Source organism: Pelecanus crispus, chromosome 3 (genome assembly GCF_030463565.1).
Source record: "Pelecanus crispus isolate bPelCri1 chromosome 3, bPelCri1.pri, whole genome shotgun sequence".
Classification (NCBI taxonomy): domain Eukaryota; kingdom Metazoa; phylum Chordata; class Aves; order Pelecaniformes; family Pelecanidae; genus Pelecanus; species Pelecanus crispus.
Genome location: NC_134645.1, coordinates 16,992,038 through 17,007,196, shown reverse-complemented (window position 1 = coordinate 17,007,196; position 15,159 = coordinate 16,992,038). Strand labels below are relative to the sequence as shown.

The window sequence follows — 15,159 nt, the reverse complement described above, 5'->3', positions numbered from 1 at the left end:
CTTCTCCTAAGGAGGGTTATTTTAAGTTCATAAACTCTCAGCTGCCATCCCTGGCCTATCTTCGCAGCAAATTTCTGTTGGGGTTACAGGGCTAGAGCTTGGGCGATGCGGCACGGCGCCCTGCTCGCCACGCTCCTCCGCCCCCTCCAGCCACAGCATTTGTAACCGGGGTTCGCGCTCCTCTTTTAACCCCTTTTTCGTCCTTCCCTCAAACAGCGGCTGACATTGTGAGCATCTCGGTTGTGCTCCAGCATGGTGAGAACCGCACGAAGGAGAAGCACACTCTCAGTTCGTGGGAAAGCGTCCTCCTTTCCTCGGGGAGGGGAGAAAGCGCTACGAGGGATAAGGAAACCCCGTCTGCGTTCAATCCGCTACGCAAACAATGGCTTTATTTAAACATGTAAAGGCATCGCCGTACGGAGATCCTTTAAAAAATGTTCTCGCCGTCCCCAGCCGTAGAGCGAGCGATCACTTATTTGCTGGAAAGGGCTCCTCCCGCCCCTGCCTACTCCTGCCCTCCCTCCTCCCCCCGCCTCCCCTCCCCATATATTATTACTCTATGCCACCGACGTTAAAACAGCCCCGCCGCGCTCCGTGCCCGAGCCACGGCCGGGAGGGAGCCTTTCCCCCGCCCCGAGCAGCCGCCGGGCGGCACCTCCGGCCCCGGCCCCGGCCCGGCCCCGCCGCACGGAGCTGTCTATCCCCAGCGGGTGCTGAACCGGCCGGGGCGGGAGCGGCGGCCGGAGCCCTCCCGGCCTCGCCCCGGCGCCCGGAGGCGAGGTAGGCGGCGAAGGGCACCGCGGGGGATGGGGGGAGCCGGCGGCGGCGACCCCGCGCCGCCCGCCTGAGCCCGCCCGCGGCCCCGCACACAAAGCCGCGCCGCGGCCATGGAAGAGGAGCTCAAGTGCCCGGTGTGCGGCTCGCTCTTCCGGGAGCCCATCATCCTGCCCTGCTCGCACAATGTCTGCCTGCCCTGCGCCCGCACCATCGCCGTGCAGACGCCGGAGAGCGAGCAGCGCCTGCCGCCCCTGCTCCACCCGCGGGGCACCGCGCCGCCCGCCGCCGCCGCGCCGGGGCCGGGAGCGGCCGCGGGCTCCGCCGCCTGCCTGGAGCCGGAGTGCGCGGCGGGCGGCGGCGGCGGCGGCGGCGGCGGCGGCGGCGGCGGGGACCACGCGGACAAGCTGAGCCTGCACAGCGAGGCCGACAGCGGCTACGGCTCCTACACCCCCAGCCTGAAGTCCCCCAACGGCGTGCGGGTGCTGCCGCTGGTGCCGGCGCCCCCGGGAGCGGCGGCGGCGGCGGCAGCTCCGCGGGGCGCCGGTGCCGCCAGCTCCTCCCTCACCTGCCCGCAGTGCCACCGGAGCGCCTCCCTGGACCAGCGCGGCCTCCGCGGCTTCCAGCGCAACCGGCTGCTGGAGGCCATCGTGCAGCGCTACCAGCAGGGCCGCGCCGCCGCCGCCGCCAAGTGCCAGCTCTGCGACCGCAGCCCGCCCGAGCCGGCGGCGGTGCTGTGCGAGCAGTGCGAGGTGCTGTACTGCGCCGCCTGCCAGCTCCGCTGCCACCCGGCCCGCGGGCCCTTCGCCAAGCACCGCCTGGCGCCGCCGCCCGCGCACCCGGGCGCCCCCGGCGGCGGCGGCGACGGCGGCGGCGGCGGCGGGAAGGGGGCGGGCGGCGGCCGCAAGCTGCCGACGTGCGCCGAGCACGACCTGGAGAACTACAGCATGTACTGCGTGAGCTGCCGCAGCCCCGTCTGCTACCAGTGCCTGGAGGAGGGCAAGCACGGCAAGCACGACGTGAAGGCCCTGGGCGCCATGTGGAAGCAGCACAAGGTGAGTCCCCTCGGCCGGCCAGGAGGGGCTGAGGCGATGCTGGGCGCTGGGAGTTGTTCGTCCCAGTGCCCTGGCATCGCGCTGGAGTTTGTGGGACCTGAGGACACCTCACGGCCATCGTCCTCCCAGACTTTTTTCCCCTGGGCATGGCGCCCTTAGGTCACCGGTCCTTCCTGACTGCCTGGTGACGCCGCAGCCTCTGCTCAGGGTTCGAGAACCCACAGATGCCCCCCCATATTGGCCTTGCCTTATCTCAGCCAGCAAATCTCAGGCTAAACCGGGCCCCCGGCGACACCTGGGATTAGCGAGTCTGTCTCACTAACTTGTTTGCCTTTCAAACAAGGTCCTTGGCCGTCCCATCCTCTCGCAGGTGGCAGCAGCTGTCTGTGAGGAGTAGGTGCAGACAGGATGGTCACTCCTTGCTTTCGCTGCCTCCCTTTCACCTGGGGCTCGGTGGGAGCTGCCACAACCATTTCCCGCCGTGTCTTCCTCCCTGCCATTGTGTCAATGAGGGAGAGTGGCCCGGAGCCACTCAAATGTTTTAGACACGGAAGTGTGATAGGGAGGATCACAGGACACCGTGTTGTCTCCTGGGCCTCAGAGAGGCCTCCCCTCCCTCTCAGTTCTCAAAGAGGCCAGAAGGAATGGCTGGGGGGACTTTGTGACACAAAAATGAGTAAGGAAGAGTAGGATGGATGGGGTCTGGGGACAAGTAAAGCTTTTTCTCATTCATAGAATGTTGCGGCCTGATTCATGCTTCCTTGCAAGCGATGCTCCTTAGCTCTCCCTGGAGACCCCATGGGAAGACTTCAGAGCCAGCCGCTTTGCAGCACAGGCAGTTTGCCGAGTTCTGGTAGAGCTGCTGGGTCACTCAGCCACACTCTCCTTGTTAAAAATAAGACTTTGCAGTTGTTTGAATAAAGAGCAAGACATGACCGTCGAAGTTGAAAAAGTGTATGAAGTTAGCTCATTCTTGCTAAGAATGGTGGACTCCTCTGGAAAAATGATTAGTTAACACATACGAACATACAGAGGGGACTTGAATACCTGAGTGCTGAGAGCAGTCCTTTGGAGCTTCCCACTGTGCTGGGGGGAAAGGACTTCTCCCGCAGCTGTGCAAAGAGCACTTGGTCAGCTCTGCTGGCTGCAGGATTCCCTTCTTCTCACTCTCTGCTGCAGTTAGCAGTAAAGGAAGCACAGACAGGTCCTTTCAGACACTGTGGAAGAGGGTAAAATCAAGACTGGTCTCATCATCCCTCAGCCATGCAGTGGCTGAGCACAAGCTAGGCTAAGACATTTGGTGAGGAAAAAAAAATTACTTTCGATTTTAAGGTTCAAAAAAGATGCCCCTTGGGGGGATCTGCATAGTTTGTCCCTCTGAGAAAGACAAACTTCTTCAACACGTGTTTCAGTTTGAATACCCTCTGCCAAGGGCTCCGCCATCTCCTCCCTAACGTGGCGGGTGTTTGTGCAGAGGAGACATTCTCTTGGCTCAGAAGGAGCCGATAACAAATTCGCAGCTATTGCTGTTTGTGCTAATGGCAGGATCCGCTTCTGAGTGGGATTATTTTAATGAGCAGGGACTGAGTTCACTGTGCAACTGTGGCTGATGTTTTGGAGTGTGAGAGACCAGCTTGTGCTATATTATGGTCTACCTTGAGTTAAAACTGTTTGATGCCTTTTGAACAATGTGACAAACTCTGATGTAATCAAAGTGCACAGTCAGTATTTTCTTTCTTTCCTACTGTCAAATACGGTCAAAAGAAAGAACAATACCCTGGTGGTTTGTATTTTTACTGCATTTTTTTCTGAGATTAAAGTATCACAGAATGGGATTTTCTCTTGATTTACAGGCTCAATCAATGTGAAAATTCTAGTGAAAGGAAAAAAATACTAAAAATTAACTCATTTGTGGACTCCAAAATTGTCCTCTTGTGAGTATTATTTTTCCCAGAATAATGTGCTTGGCAGAAGATAAATGTAATGAAACCACATAGCCAGACAGCCTAAATCATCAGCTCACATTCATTCAGATAAATTGTTTTGGAATTAGATATTTCTGCTTAGAAATAGTTCTCAGATACAGCAGTTTCTGCAAGTTTATTACCTGTAGTTACTTTGGCCAAACCATATATTACTTAGATTGAGTGGTATGCCAAATGTAAATCAAGTTTTATGCGTTCTCTCCAGATGCTCCAGGTGTAGCTGGTAGAGGCAGCTGGAAGGGCTTGTCTGTGAGTGTTCTTAGCCCAGTAAATTTGACAGACTGATAGTTGTTCACCATCAGCTGATAAGCACCTGCTTATCTCTTTCTAAGGCCAGTGGCCGGTATTCTTCACCTAAGAAAGGCTGCCAGAGCCATTTCCTCCACCTCACACTTTCACCCCATGGCAGCAAACTTGAACCAGTTTTTCTGCTGACTTCTAGAACTGCTTTTCCAAAGGCCTTGCATGCCTTCAGCTTCAGAATCCATTCCCATTCCCCTTCTGTATCAGCCTTTTGTTCAAGCTGTTTGACTACTCCTTTGTCTGGGCCCTATGCAGTGATTTAGTGGCAAATAGAGTGTATAACCTTGTCTGTACAGTGCTTCAGACGATGCAATGAAACGTGCATTTGTATTGCTGGCATGAAAGCTGTACAAGGCTGGTTGGCCCCTGCTAATGGTGTGCGTTTCCCCTTTAGGCTGCTGTATGTAACTTCTTCAGATAAATTAAAAATTGTGTGCAACAAAAACAGGGGCCAAATGGCATAAATCAGTGTAAATCCACTGACTTAACTGGACTTTATTATATTCACTTGCATGAACTGTGCATCTAGACCATCAGTTTAAGTTTTTGAAGTAAAACTGTGTAAGTTTACTGCCAAAGTGAAGTCCTTTTAGGTCTTCATGACAAGAACAGTGACACTGTTTTCAGATTTAAGTTGGTAGTTGACCTACTAACACCAGGAATGATGGTGGACACATTTCAGCTCTGCCCATTCTGAATGTTTTTTTTTTACACACGCACGCACGCACGCACACACACACACACACCACCCCTCCACCCCCCATAATGTTGCACAAAAAAGCCACAGCTGGGTATGTGTGTGACGGGCAAGCAGGCAGGCAGTTGAAGGCAAGTATCAGAGCCTGAATGCCTGCTTTTATTTGCCAGCTTAAAGAGTTGTGTTCCCAAAAACATGAGGGCTGTTTCAGAATTCAGCACCAGGGTAAGCTTATCTAATCAATAGTTAATCTGCTGCTAAGGAGAGATGGAAGGAAAACAAATTAAATGAGCATGAACTGTTGGGTTGAAAAAGGACATTGGCATTATCTGGTTCGTTTCCTAAAATCAAAGGAAGCATCGGTCTTCCATGCCCATCTGGGTTTAATTACTCACCCTCACTATCTCTCTGTTCCTGTATCTGACAGAAGTAGAAACTTGGTATCCATCTCAGCATCCACACTTTTGGCTGCAAGACCAGGTGTTCAAGTAAAGATAACGCCAGGTAGAATACTGTTTGTCAGGAGTTATTAATTATTGCAGTCAATGGAGCTTGTAACATTTCAGTTTGGCTTCCAGGAAATATTTCTGCAGAACAAAAGATTGCTCTGAGTGCACAGGGCATTTTTTATGGCTTGCTTGGTTTACTGAGGGCTTAGTCATGTAGCTCCATTTGATTTTAATGGGAAGTGCATGACTAAATTCCACTGCTTTGTAAGGTATCTTTTACAAGTGCTTGGAAAAACAAGGCTATTATCTCTAAGTGGGTTTCACAAATGGAGATCTAGTCTTTTCCTTGGTTTTACACTGCAGTTGTGTTAATGCAACCACAGGTTTTAATGAACACAGTGATTTGCTTACGAGCTCTTTGAACAATGACGTGGTTGAGTTTCTATTGCAGCTCTTTGCAATGGGAGCGTGCTAATTGCCATCATACATATGCTGGTTACAATTCATCTGCGGTGATTCAGTTTTCTATGGCTGCTGTGATGCCCACATATAGCTTTTGGCTCTTCTTATCTGGTGAAATGCACTTTGAGATGATTTGAGAGCTAGGGCAGATGCTGGTAAAGTGAAAGTTTTATTTTTATCAAAACCAACCATTGGTTTTGATTTGAAAGAAAGGAGCCCTTGCCTCCCTGGGACAATTTGGTCGGACCAGTCAATGGCAGAGCATGCCATGCTTTTGCCACCTATTTCTTTCTTGCTTCCTCCCCAGCCACTTTGTCATATGCCGCTTCCACCTTGTCTTGCGTCAGCTTGACGGACCAAAGACTCAAATGTGCCTTGTGGATGGAGCACAAAGTGCAGCCAAAAAGGGTGGGATTTAAGCTCTGGCAACCGTGATCAGCCCGTGGAGAGCTGATCTGAAATCCTGATTGTCTGATCTGGCAGAAAATAAGGACCCTTTCAAGGACTTAAGAGTTCAGTTCTGTGACCTCAAGTACTGTTCATATCAAACATGACTGCTTTAAATTTTTGTGAAGTGACAGGAGTTTGTGTAAGAGAATATTAAATATTCAAATATTGGGAAACATACACAGTGATGTGTCTTCCCATTACATTTGCTACAAATGAGTTGTGGTAAAGCGTATTTTATTTTCAAATTTAGCACTAATGCAATACCTACAGCTGGGCTAAAACGAAAAAGTTTGTGTGAAAAAAAACCTAGGATGGCTTCTTTCTCTGTAATTGAGTCCCAGCTCCCAGTCAGGGTTTGTACCCACTTCCCGCAGAGCTTTGTGGGGTTAGGCAGCTGCCTCTGCCTGTGTAAGGCTGCCTGCCTCAGAGCTGGGCTGTGGAGTGCCCAGAAGGAGCTGCCAGGGTCTGCTCTTTGCTGTCCTGTGCGAATGAACGAGCACAAGGGGAGGATGAGTAGGAGACATTCAGGCAGGAGGTAAGCTCAAAACTTTGGCAGCCTTGAAGAAGTGAGCCATGCCCTTTCCAGGGATGGAGTAATTTTCTTCCCTCCAGGAGCAAGAGGGAAGCAGAGAATGAGTGGTGACTTACTGAGTTTCAATTAGCTCTCATCTTAGAGGCTTATAACATTTGTGCCTTCCTACATACAAGGCTCTGTCTCAAGGTACGCTCGAGTCCTAAGGAATTAAGAAGAGGAATTAACCTTCTGAAAGCCTGACGTTAGCAAAGACACTTCATTTTCCATTTCCTGATGTCAATTGTTGTATCTGTTTGGCGAGGATAATTAACTGGGCATTGGCAATCTGGTAGTTGCCAAGTCCTCCTGAGGGGTAGAGCCACGACGAGAGTGTCTAACCTGCAGGACACTCACAATGGGACTTATCTGGTCACTGTGCATTATGTCTGTACAGAGAAGTAATGCTGGATCCGGGCTTGCCACAGGCGGACAAGCAGAGCAATGTTGTTTGTGTAATCCCAGCTGCGCTTCCAGGGAAGCTGCGCCGGGGCTGCTCTGCTCAGACTGCGGCAGTTCTGGGTCTACCCAGCGGCAGAACTGCCATTTCCTTCCCATCTTGGAAGTCCATCAAGAAGCTGATTGCTCATTTTAGAGATCTTGGGTACCAGCTGAGCAAAGAGGATGTTGGGTCTTCAGTGTGCACTTAAAATAGATACAGTCCTTATCTCTCACCAGTCAAAAATTAGAGGAAGGGTTTTTTCCCAACTTTTCCAGAAATATTCACTGGTTTTTTTTGGTTGGAGCATGAGAAACTGGAGCCCCAAAGGGACATTACTATGAAGTCTGAAAATGTAGATCTGTCTTTGAAGTCCTAGTGTGTCTCAGCTTTGGCAGAATCGACCAAAATTATAAAGAAATTCAGGGTTTGATGAAAAAAAAGTGCCATTTTGGAAAGCATTTGGGGATTTTTCGGCACAACAGATGCTACTGTGTAAGTGTAAGACTATTATTTCCTTATAGATGTGGGTAGGTTTCTTATAAAAAGGTATTTTGACTTACCAAGTCACTGCAATAAAGTGGAATGTGCAGACACAATACTTGACTGCCCCCACATGCATATTTCACCTTTATTAAATCTTATTACAATTAAAATCTTAACTGTTCTTTTCTAGCAGCAACACTCTGTGCATGTAAGAATACATGTGACAGCAAGTAAGCCTTTTAGCACATTATTAATCATCAAAACCAAGGATTAGTAAAAAACACATTTGCATTTTATGTCTAATTTTTCCTTCCCCCCCCCCCCCCCTTTTTTTTTCCTTGCAGGCACAGCTGTCCCAGGCATTAAATGGTGTTTCAGATAAAGCAAAGGAGGCTAAAGAATTTCTGGTTCAGCTGAAAAATTTATTGCAGCAGATCCAGGTAACTGTAGAATATTAACTGTTTTGATAATACAGTAATCAATAGAACTGAGTGAATAATTTATTTGATGACTTTGTCTCCTGTGCTGTTCTCATCTTTCCTAGAATCATCTAACCTTTCTTGAATGGATTTGCTAGGCAAAATCATTCATCAAATAATGCCTGCAAGCCCCTCTTAGCTTCTAGATTGTTTGCTGTTTATTGCAAGAAGCTGATACTCAATACTGGATATCTGAGCTGTGTTGATTAGTATTTGATTGAATCCATTGGTCATGCTTCTGGGCTCCTTCCTGACTGCAATTGTTTCAGTTGGGCATTTAGGATAAGTTCTCATTTTAACACATTCAAAATTTACTCCTTGTTTTTCATCTTACATTTTCTAAAAATGTACTCATTTCTGGACAAAATCCAGTCAACCTGTTTAATTAGAGTATTTGTAGGAAGTCAAAAAAAAAAAGAAGAAGAAACAAATGCTGCTAAATAAATGTGGTCATTTATTGAAGCAGAAGGTATTTTCATGCCTATAATTGCCTAGCTTTAATAGTCAGAAGAGGGCTCCTGGTGAGTGCAGTAATTGAGGGCACAAACCCAAAATGAAACAAGTCCCGTTTTCGACCAAATTTAGACTCATCAGTGCTGGAGGTCAGGTGATCCTCAAGGTCCTTCTCACCCTGCAGTGAGGCTGGAAATGTGCTGCCATCGTTTGAGCTTCACAGCGCCCAGGAGGGGACACTTGTTATCCGCAGCAGCAGTGCTCTGCCGTGGTGGGTTTTCTGTGGGATATACATCATCTGCTCTGCGATATGCCCGTTCTGCTGCTTGCTCATCTTTCATCAACAAGCAAGGCCTGTGCCTGTTACTAACAGAAAGCCAAAGCAGAAGTTTGAAAATCTGTATTTAGTTTAGGATTTAATCATTAAAATATTCCACTTAACACTCCAGATGATGAATTCATATCACAAATGCTGCCCAAGCTCTCAGGTCGCCACAGGGCTACCCACCTTCACAGTCTTCTGCAGCCACATGGGGAAGGGAAGAAACTAAATCTGGGAAACTGGTAAAAGATAGCACACCTAACTGAAAGAAACCAGTGCGAAGCCACCAACTGGTACCTGTCACGTGCCATGTTTTGGTCACGGTGTGAGGTTTCTCTCAGCTGACTTTACCTGTTGTCCTGGTTTCGGCTGGGATAGAGTTAATTTTCTTCCTAGTAGCAGGCATAGTGCTGTGTTTTGGATTTAGTAGGAGAAGAATGTTGATAACACACTGATGTTTTTAGTTGTTGCTAAGTACTGCTTGTGCTAGTCAAGGACTTTTCAGCTTCCCACGCTCTGCCAGGTGCACAAGAAACTGGGAGGGGGCACAGCCAGAATAGTTGATCCAAACTGCCCAAAGGGCTATTCCATACCATATGGCGTCATGCTCAGTACATAAACTGGGGGGGGTTGGCTGGGGAGCAGCGATCGCTGCTCGGGAACTGTCTGGGTATCGGTCGTTGGGTGGTGAGCAATTGCATTGTGCATCACTTGCTTGTATATTATTATTATTATCATTATTATATTGTTATTATTATCATTACTATTTTCCTTTATTTCAATTATTAAACTGTTCTTATCTCAACCCAGGAGTGTTTCTCACTCTTACTCCTCCAATTCTCTCCCCCATCCCACCGGGGCAGGGGGAGTGAGTGAGTGGCTGTGTGGTGCTGAGTTGCTGGCTGGGGCTAAACCACGACACCTGTTTAGTTAAGTAGCTCATCTAACCTAGTCATTAGGGCTTCTTCTGTTGTCCAGGGAGAAGGACAGGCACCTCTAGAAAGCAGTTCTGCCTATATATATGAACAGCTATTTTAGGATGGGATAACTCATCCAAAGCAGTAGTCCATCAACAATCTTTTCTTGAGTCACTTAGCTCCATTAAAAATGTATTTTTCCCTCCTGAAACCTGAAGGTGGCCTATTACGACTATTTACGACTATGCTGTAAAATCCTTTAATGCCTTTCAATAAAATCACTGCCAAATTGCTCTGCATAAGGGAGCTGCTACAATTAGATCGAAAGACCAAGCCATTTCTTTGATGCTGCTCATTGCTTAAAATGCTAGACGAGAACTCAGAAGAGGAAGTTGTATCCAGCAGTTGCCCTCTAGCATTTAGGCATGTCTGGGCACAAAGCTGGATCTGAACCTCACGTGTTGAGCCAATCTCCAGCATGAGGCTGAGTGAGGACATCAAATTTCAGCAAACCAAAACAGCAGGAGTAATCATCTGCATATGTATTCATAAGTAAAACAAGGCTGGGGCATAACTCACAGGGCGAAAGGATGATCACCCACAGAGTTTAACCCTTAATGAGCTCCCTGGCATGGTTTTGTCCCGTGACAAATTGCACTCTTCCCAGGTGATGCTTGAGCAGCATTCGATGATAGCATATACCAGGGAATACTCCTGGTAGGCAGGTTTGGTACAGCCACACTATTTTAGGGGAAAGGGTTTAGATGTGTCATGAGCTGATCTGTGCCTTTTGGCATCTGGACCAAAACACCAGTGGACTGTTATTTGGGGGGGAATAGATGTAGCCTTTGTGCATAGATTTATAGCCAGATAGCCAGAACCTTGTATGTCAGAGCAGGTTATTTCTAAAAGAAGGTTATTTCTAAAAGAAGGTTATTTCTAAAGCAGGTTATTTCTAAAAGAAGTCTTATGATGGTTTTCACACACACACATACAGACACTTACCCCGCAGCAAAAATGTTTTTTAAGTGTATGTTTACACAAAGGAGTGAGCAATATGTACATTTTATTATCCTGTCTCAATGCACAGCAGACCAGACAGCCATCTGCACTCTTTATCTCCTGAGTTTGCCAGAGCTACCAGGAGCTGTGCTTTTAACTTACCTGGGACAATTTGCAAATTCATAATCTGATTTTCTTTTCCTTGCTTTGCAGATCTCGTTTCCCCCTCTTTTTTTCTTCCTGTCTCCTTTCTGAGGTCACTTTTGAATCTCTTGATCTCTTCTTTTCAGAAACTGCCTGTTCCTCATTGCCCATGTTGCTTCCTTGCTCCTCCTTGTTGCTGTCGTTATCTGATTTTCACATTTTCCTATCTGCTGTAACAATTCCATCCTTTCTTACTTAAAAGAGGCATAGTGCCAAACACCCCTTTTGATGTGTGAACAGAAAATGAGGAGAGAAATGATGTACTACAGCCATTGACTGATTCAGACTTTGTACACAAACCAGCACTTCAAGAGTAGCTGGATGGAAATGGGCTTAAGAGGGAGTCGGGTGTGATATAAGCGGAGGAGGGAGAGATACAAACAGGAAGAGTCTTAAAACAAACCTGTGAACAGTAACTGAGCTGTCTGGTGTTTCTCCCCCCCATCTTGCTGGCAGGTCTAGGACCGCGGCGGGCGCCTCAGCTGGAGAGCGGGATGCATGGATTGCAGTGAGGGAAGGGAATACAGCGCTGAAAATTTTGCTGTCAAAAGAATGAAGACAAAGCAATGAACAGAAAAGAAGAGAAAAGCATAAACAAAAGAGCTAAGAGATAGTAATGAGTTAGGGGTGTGCGATGGCTTCCCATGGAGATGCTTCTCCTTCAGCACATGTTTAAAGTCTTCTCACATTTAATGCTGCTTTTTTTTTTTTTGGTAACTTGGGGGATTGGGAAGAAAGCTGATAGGACAACTGAACATATCCTGGAAAGAGGAGCTTGAAAGCTTTCTCCTTCTTCTAGTCTGATGAGTGGGGGAAGCACGGGAGAGTCTCCCTTTGAATGGGTGCTACAGCATCAGTTCCATGGCCAGAGAAAGCCATCCCCTGGAAGAGGGGCAGCTCAGGACTTTGTGGTACCATCTACTCAGTTTTCTACTGCTGCAGTGGGATTCTGTGGTAGCAGGGTTTGTTCCCCATTGATAGGACAGGGGTTTATGTAAGGCTAAGTGATACACAAAATCTCAGGGATTTGTACCTGATTAATTTCCTTGTAATAAGCCTGTAGACCAGATTCTGGTCCAAAATTCTCTTCTAATTGCCACGGTGTGGAGCCAGTGATCTCAAAGTTGTTACAGTGGGATAATTAACACAGAATGGGGCAGAACCCTTTTATGTGTATGTATGGATTGTGTATGTTAGGTACATATTTTCCATTATGTTGTACTACATCTGTTGTCCAGAAAGTGCCAGTAAATGAGGGTTTTAAATAAGCCCATTTTGTGGCATAGCATCTTACTGTTTCATATTATAGCATGCAGCTATTACATATCACTATAATGAAATCAGAAGGGCAACAGAAATGCCAAAGTCTTAAAAGGAAATCTTTTCTGAATGGAAAACATTCAGGTAAGAATGAACCATAGCTTAAGGTGTAAAATATTCTTTCTTTGATGAGTATGACTCTCACCTTCTTCTAGGAAAATGGGTTGGATTATGAAGCCTGTCTTGTCGCTCAGTGTGATGCCTTGGTTGATGCCTTAACGCGACAGAAGGCAAAACTGCTCACAAAAGTGACCAAAGAACGTGAGCACAAGCTGAAGGTGAGCACAACTCTCATCAGCTGAGCACAGCTGTTGATACCTGGTGTTAACTGTGCATTTTGTTAAGTCCCCAGCCCTTTACACCATGAAAACTCCTAATGACCAAATCTTGAAGTCCTTCAGCAGGTTCCAGTTCAGCAGTTTGGTGGAACTGTGCTTATACACTTAAAATGAGAAATATACTTCAGCAGTTTGTTGAATCAGGCTGTCAGTCTTTATTTATCTGATGGATTTGGGCTGTCTTTTGAGAAGTACTTGTGCATGAAACCTGTGTGATTTGGATTCTGGGACCTTCCAAATGCAAGAAAGCCCTTCTGCCCAAGTAAGATGCTGGGATTTTGGTGTCTCTTCAAACCTTTGAAATTCAGACAAGCCACCCCGAGAAATCCATGTGCTTACTCAAAAGATATTAAAGAAATGCAGTAAAGGGGGGTGGGAGAAGAAAGCTATAAATGGTTGAACAAAGTGACAGTCAAGAAATGTTTAAACAGACACATTTCTTGAAACGTCGAACTGCATATGTGATTTTGAGGTATTATAGTGCCAGTAACATTAATAGTATCTAAGACAGAAGGAAAAAATTGAAGTGAAAATCTAACATGACAAACAATGAATAAAATCTACCTGAGATTAGCATTTAAAAACCCCCCATGCTTAATAAGAACCAACACTTAGGACATACTGCTAACAGCACAGCTAATCCTGCAGTTTATTCCTGTTAGGCTGTTGTTCCTCAGGAGTTGTGCTCTCGAACACGGTGCTGTTAGGCCTAGTCTACAGCCATGTGGCAGCAGAATGAAGTCCAAAATCGGGAAAAATGAGATACAGCGTTTTTATTTCTTAATCCTAGCAATGCGTTCTTAAGCTGAGCAGGATCAATGGTGAATTGTGAAGAGAATGGTAGAGTATAATCTGCAAGAAACCACTCCTGCAGTTATCCTCTATAATATTTGCCTTTTAAGTGAAGGATTTTTTTAAAAGCTGAGGTTTTAGTGAAAGTGTGATGGTAAATGTGAATACTGCAAATGCAGAAACATGTTCTGTGCTCTTTCTGCCTCGAGCAAGCCTGACCTTTGAGCAATTAATCTGCTCTGAAAATTGAGATTCCCTGTGCACAACATTTTGCCAAGCTAATTATCATTATGTACAATACAGAGCAAGTGAGTGTAGCTGATGGAGATACGGCAATGGCCATATGGCAGCTAAATTAAGCATAGCTTTAACATGCTCTTCCATTCGTTGTGTCTTCTGAAATAGTCTTATACAATTCACTGTAAGCCGAGGCAGCCATCAGAACTGTACTGATGCTTGTTTTCCAGGTTGTTTGGGACCAGATAAATCACTGTACACTGAAGCTACGCCAGTCAACGGGGCTTATGGAGTACTGCCTAGAAGTTATCAAAGAAAATGATCCCTCTGGGTTTTTACAGGTATTTTTCTTTCTGATATTCTGGGGAAAAAAAAAAGAAAAGACGTTAAAGTTAAATCTAAAAATGGATGGCTTTGCCAATTAGCCTCTTCCACCTCTGAGGCAGGTTCACCTTAACTCCTGTTAGTACTGTCTAAAAGCTCAGGTAGCCTGGTGACTGCATGAATGTCTCAGCGAAGGGATGGCTTTGAAGAGCCGCACTCTGACTGAGGTGTGGAGTTAGCTGTCACACCACTTTCCTGACTACTGCCATCTTTCCTCTTGCCAGCCCTTCCTCCTGGGCCGAAAGAGAGATGCTAGCAGTTAATGCTAACTTCCTGCAGAATATTATTTTATTCTCATCTGAGAAACCCAACACAGGGCCTCACAGAGCTCTCTGATCAACTTGGAAAGGTCTATGACTCAGCAGAGTAGTACTTCTCCCCTTTTTGCTTCTCCCCTTTGCACTACTCTTTCCCATGTGAAAGAGTCCCTTCAGCATCTCCCCTGTGAGGAAATACAGCCTCAATGGCTTGCGTGTAGCTTTGCTTCACTGGGGTTGTTGCACCCCACAGGGCTACAAGACCTGTCTTGTAGCTGGAGGATCCAGGTACCCCCTCTTTGCAAAATATGGCCTATCCAACAATTGCCTTAATTTGCGGGATGTTGTTTCTTAGGTGCAAGCAGTGAAAGTGTCTATTGATGAGATAAAACTTCAGAGTTTTATTATCCAATTAATTATTTTGCCTAATTAATTCTATTATTTTTATTAATTCTTTTATTTTGCCAGTTAGTTTTGTTGCCTTATTAATTGCCTAAGAAGAAAGGCACATCAAACAAAATGATCTGCACATGGCTGTTAGCTGAACAGGGCATGCTACACTCATGAATGCATGAGCGTCAGGGGGCTGTCACAGCATCACTGAAAAACAGGATGAGAATTAGCCAACTTAAACCTATTAGCACTCCAGATTGATTGTTACTGTCACGTCTGGTCTCAAGCAAGAGTGGAGAATGTGTGGTGTATATTAATCTCAAGACTACACAGATTTTAGCAGGCAGTTCTTTGGATACTGCAGGACAAATGAAACCTTTAGGTCTTATC

The 15,159-nt window shown here is 46.8% G+C and overlaps 1 protein-coding gene across 3 annotated transcripts in view; it reads left to right on the top strand.

The window, feature by feature from the left end:
- Window positions 1–887: 887 nt before the first annotated feature.
- TRIM67 (tripartite motif containing 67) overlaps window positions 888–15,159 on the top strand; it is a 34,444-nt gene continuing 20,172 nt past the window's right edge. For 2 of the 3 annotated variants that reach the window (XM_075707286.1, XM_075707285.1), the window contains exons 1-4: window positions 888–1,829; window positions 8,016–8,111; window positions 12,524–12,646; window positions 13,966–14,076. In XM_075707286.1, coding sequence (XP_075563401.1) covers window positions 888–1,829; window positions 8,016–8,111; window positions 12,524–12,646; window positions 13,966–14,076 — 1,272 coding nt within the window. The remainder of the gene's footprint in view (window positions 1,830–8,015; window positions 8,112–12,523; window positions 12,647–13,965; window positions 14,077–15,159) is intronic. The other variant, XM_075707287.1, reaches the window with a different exon arrangement.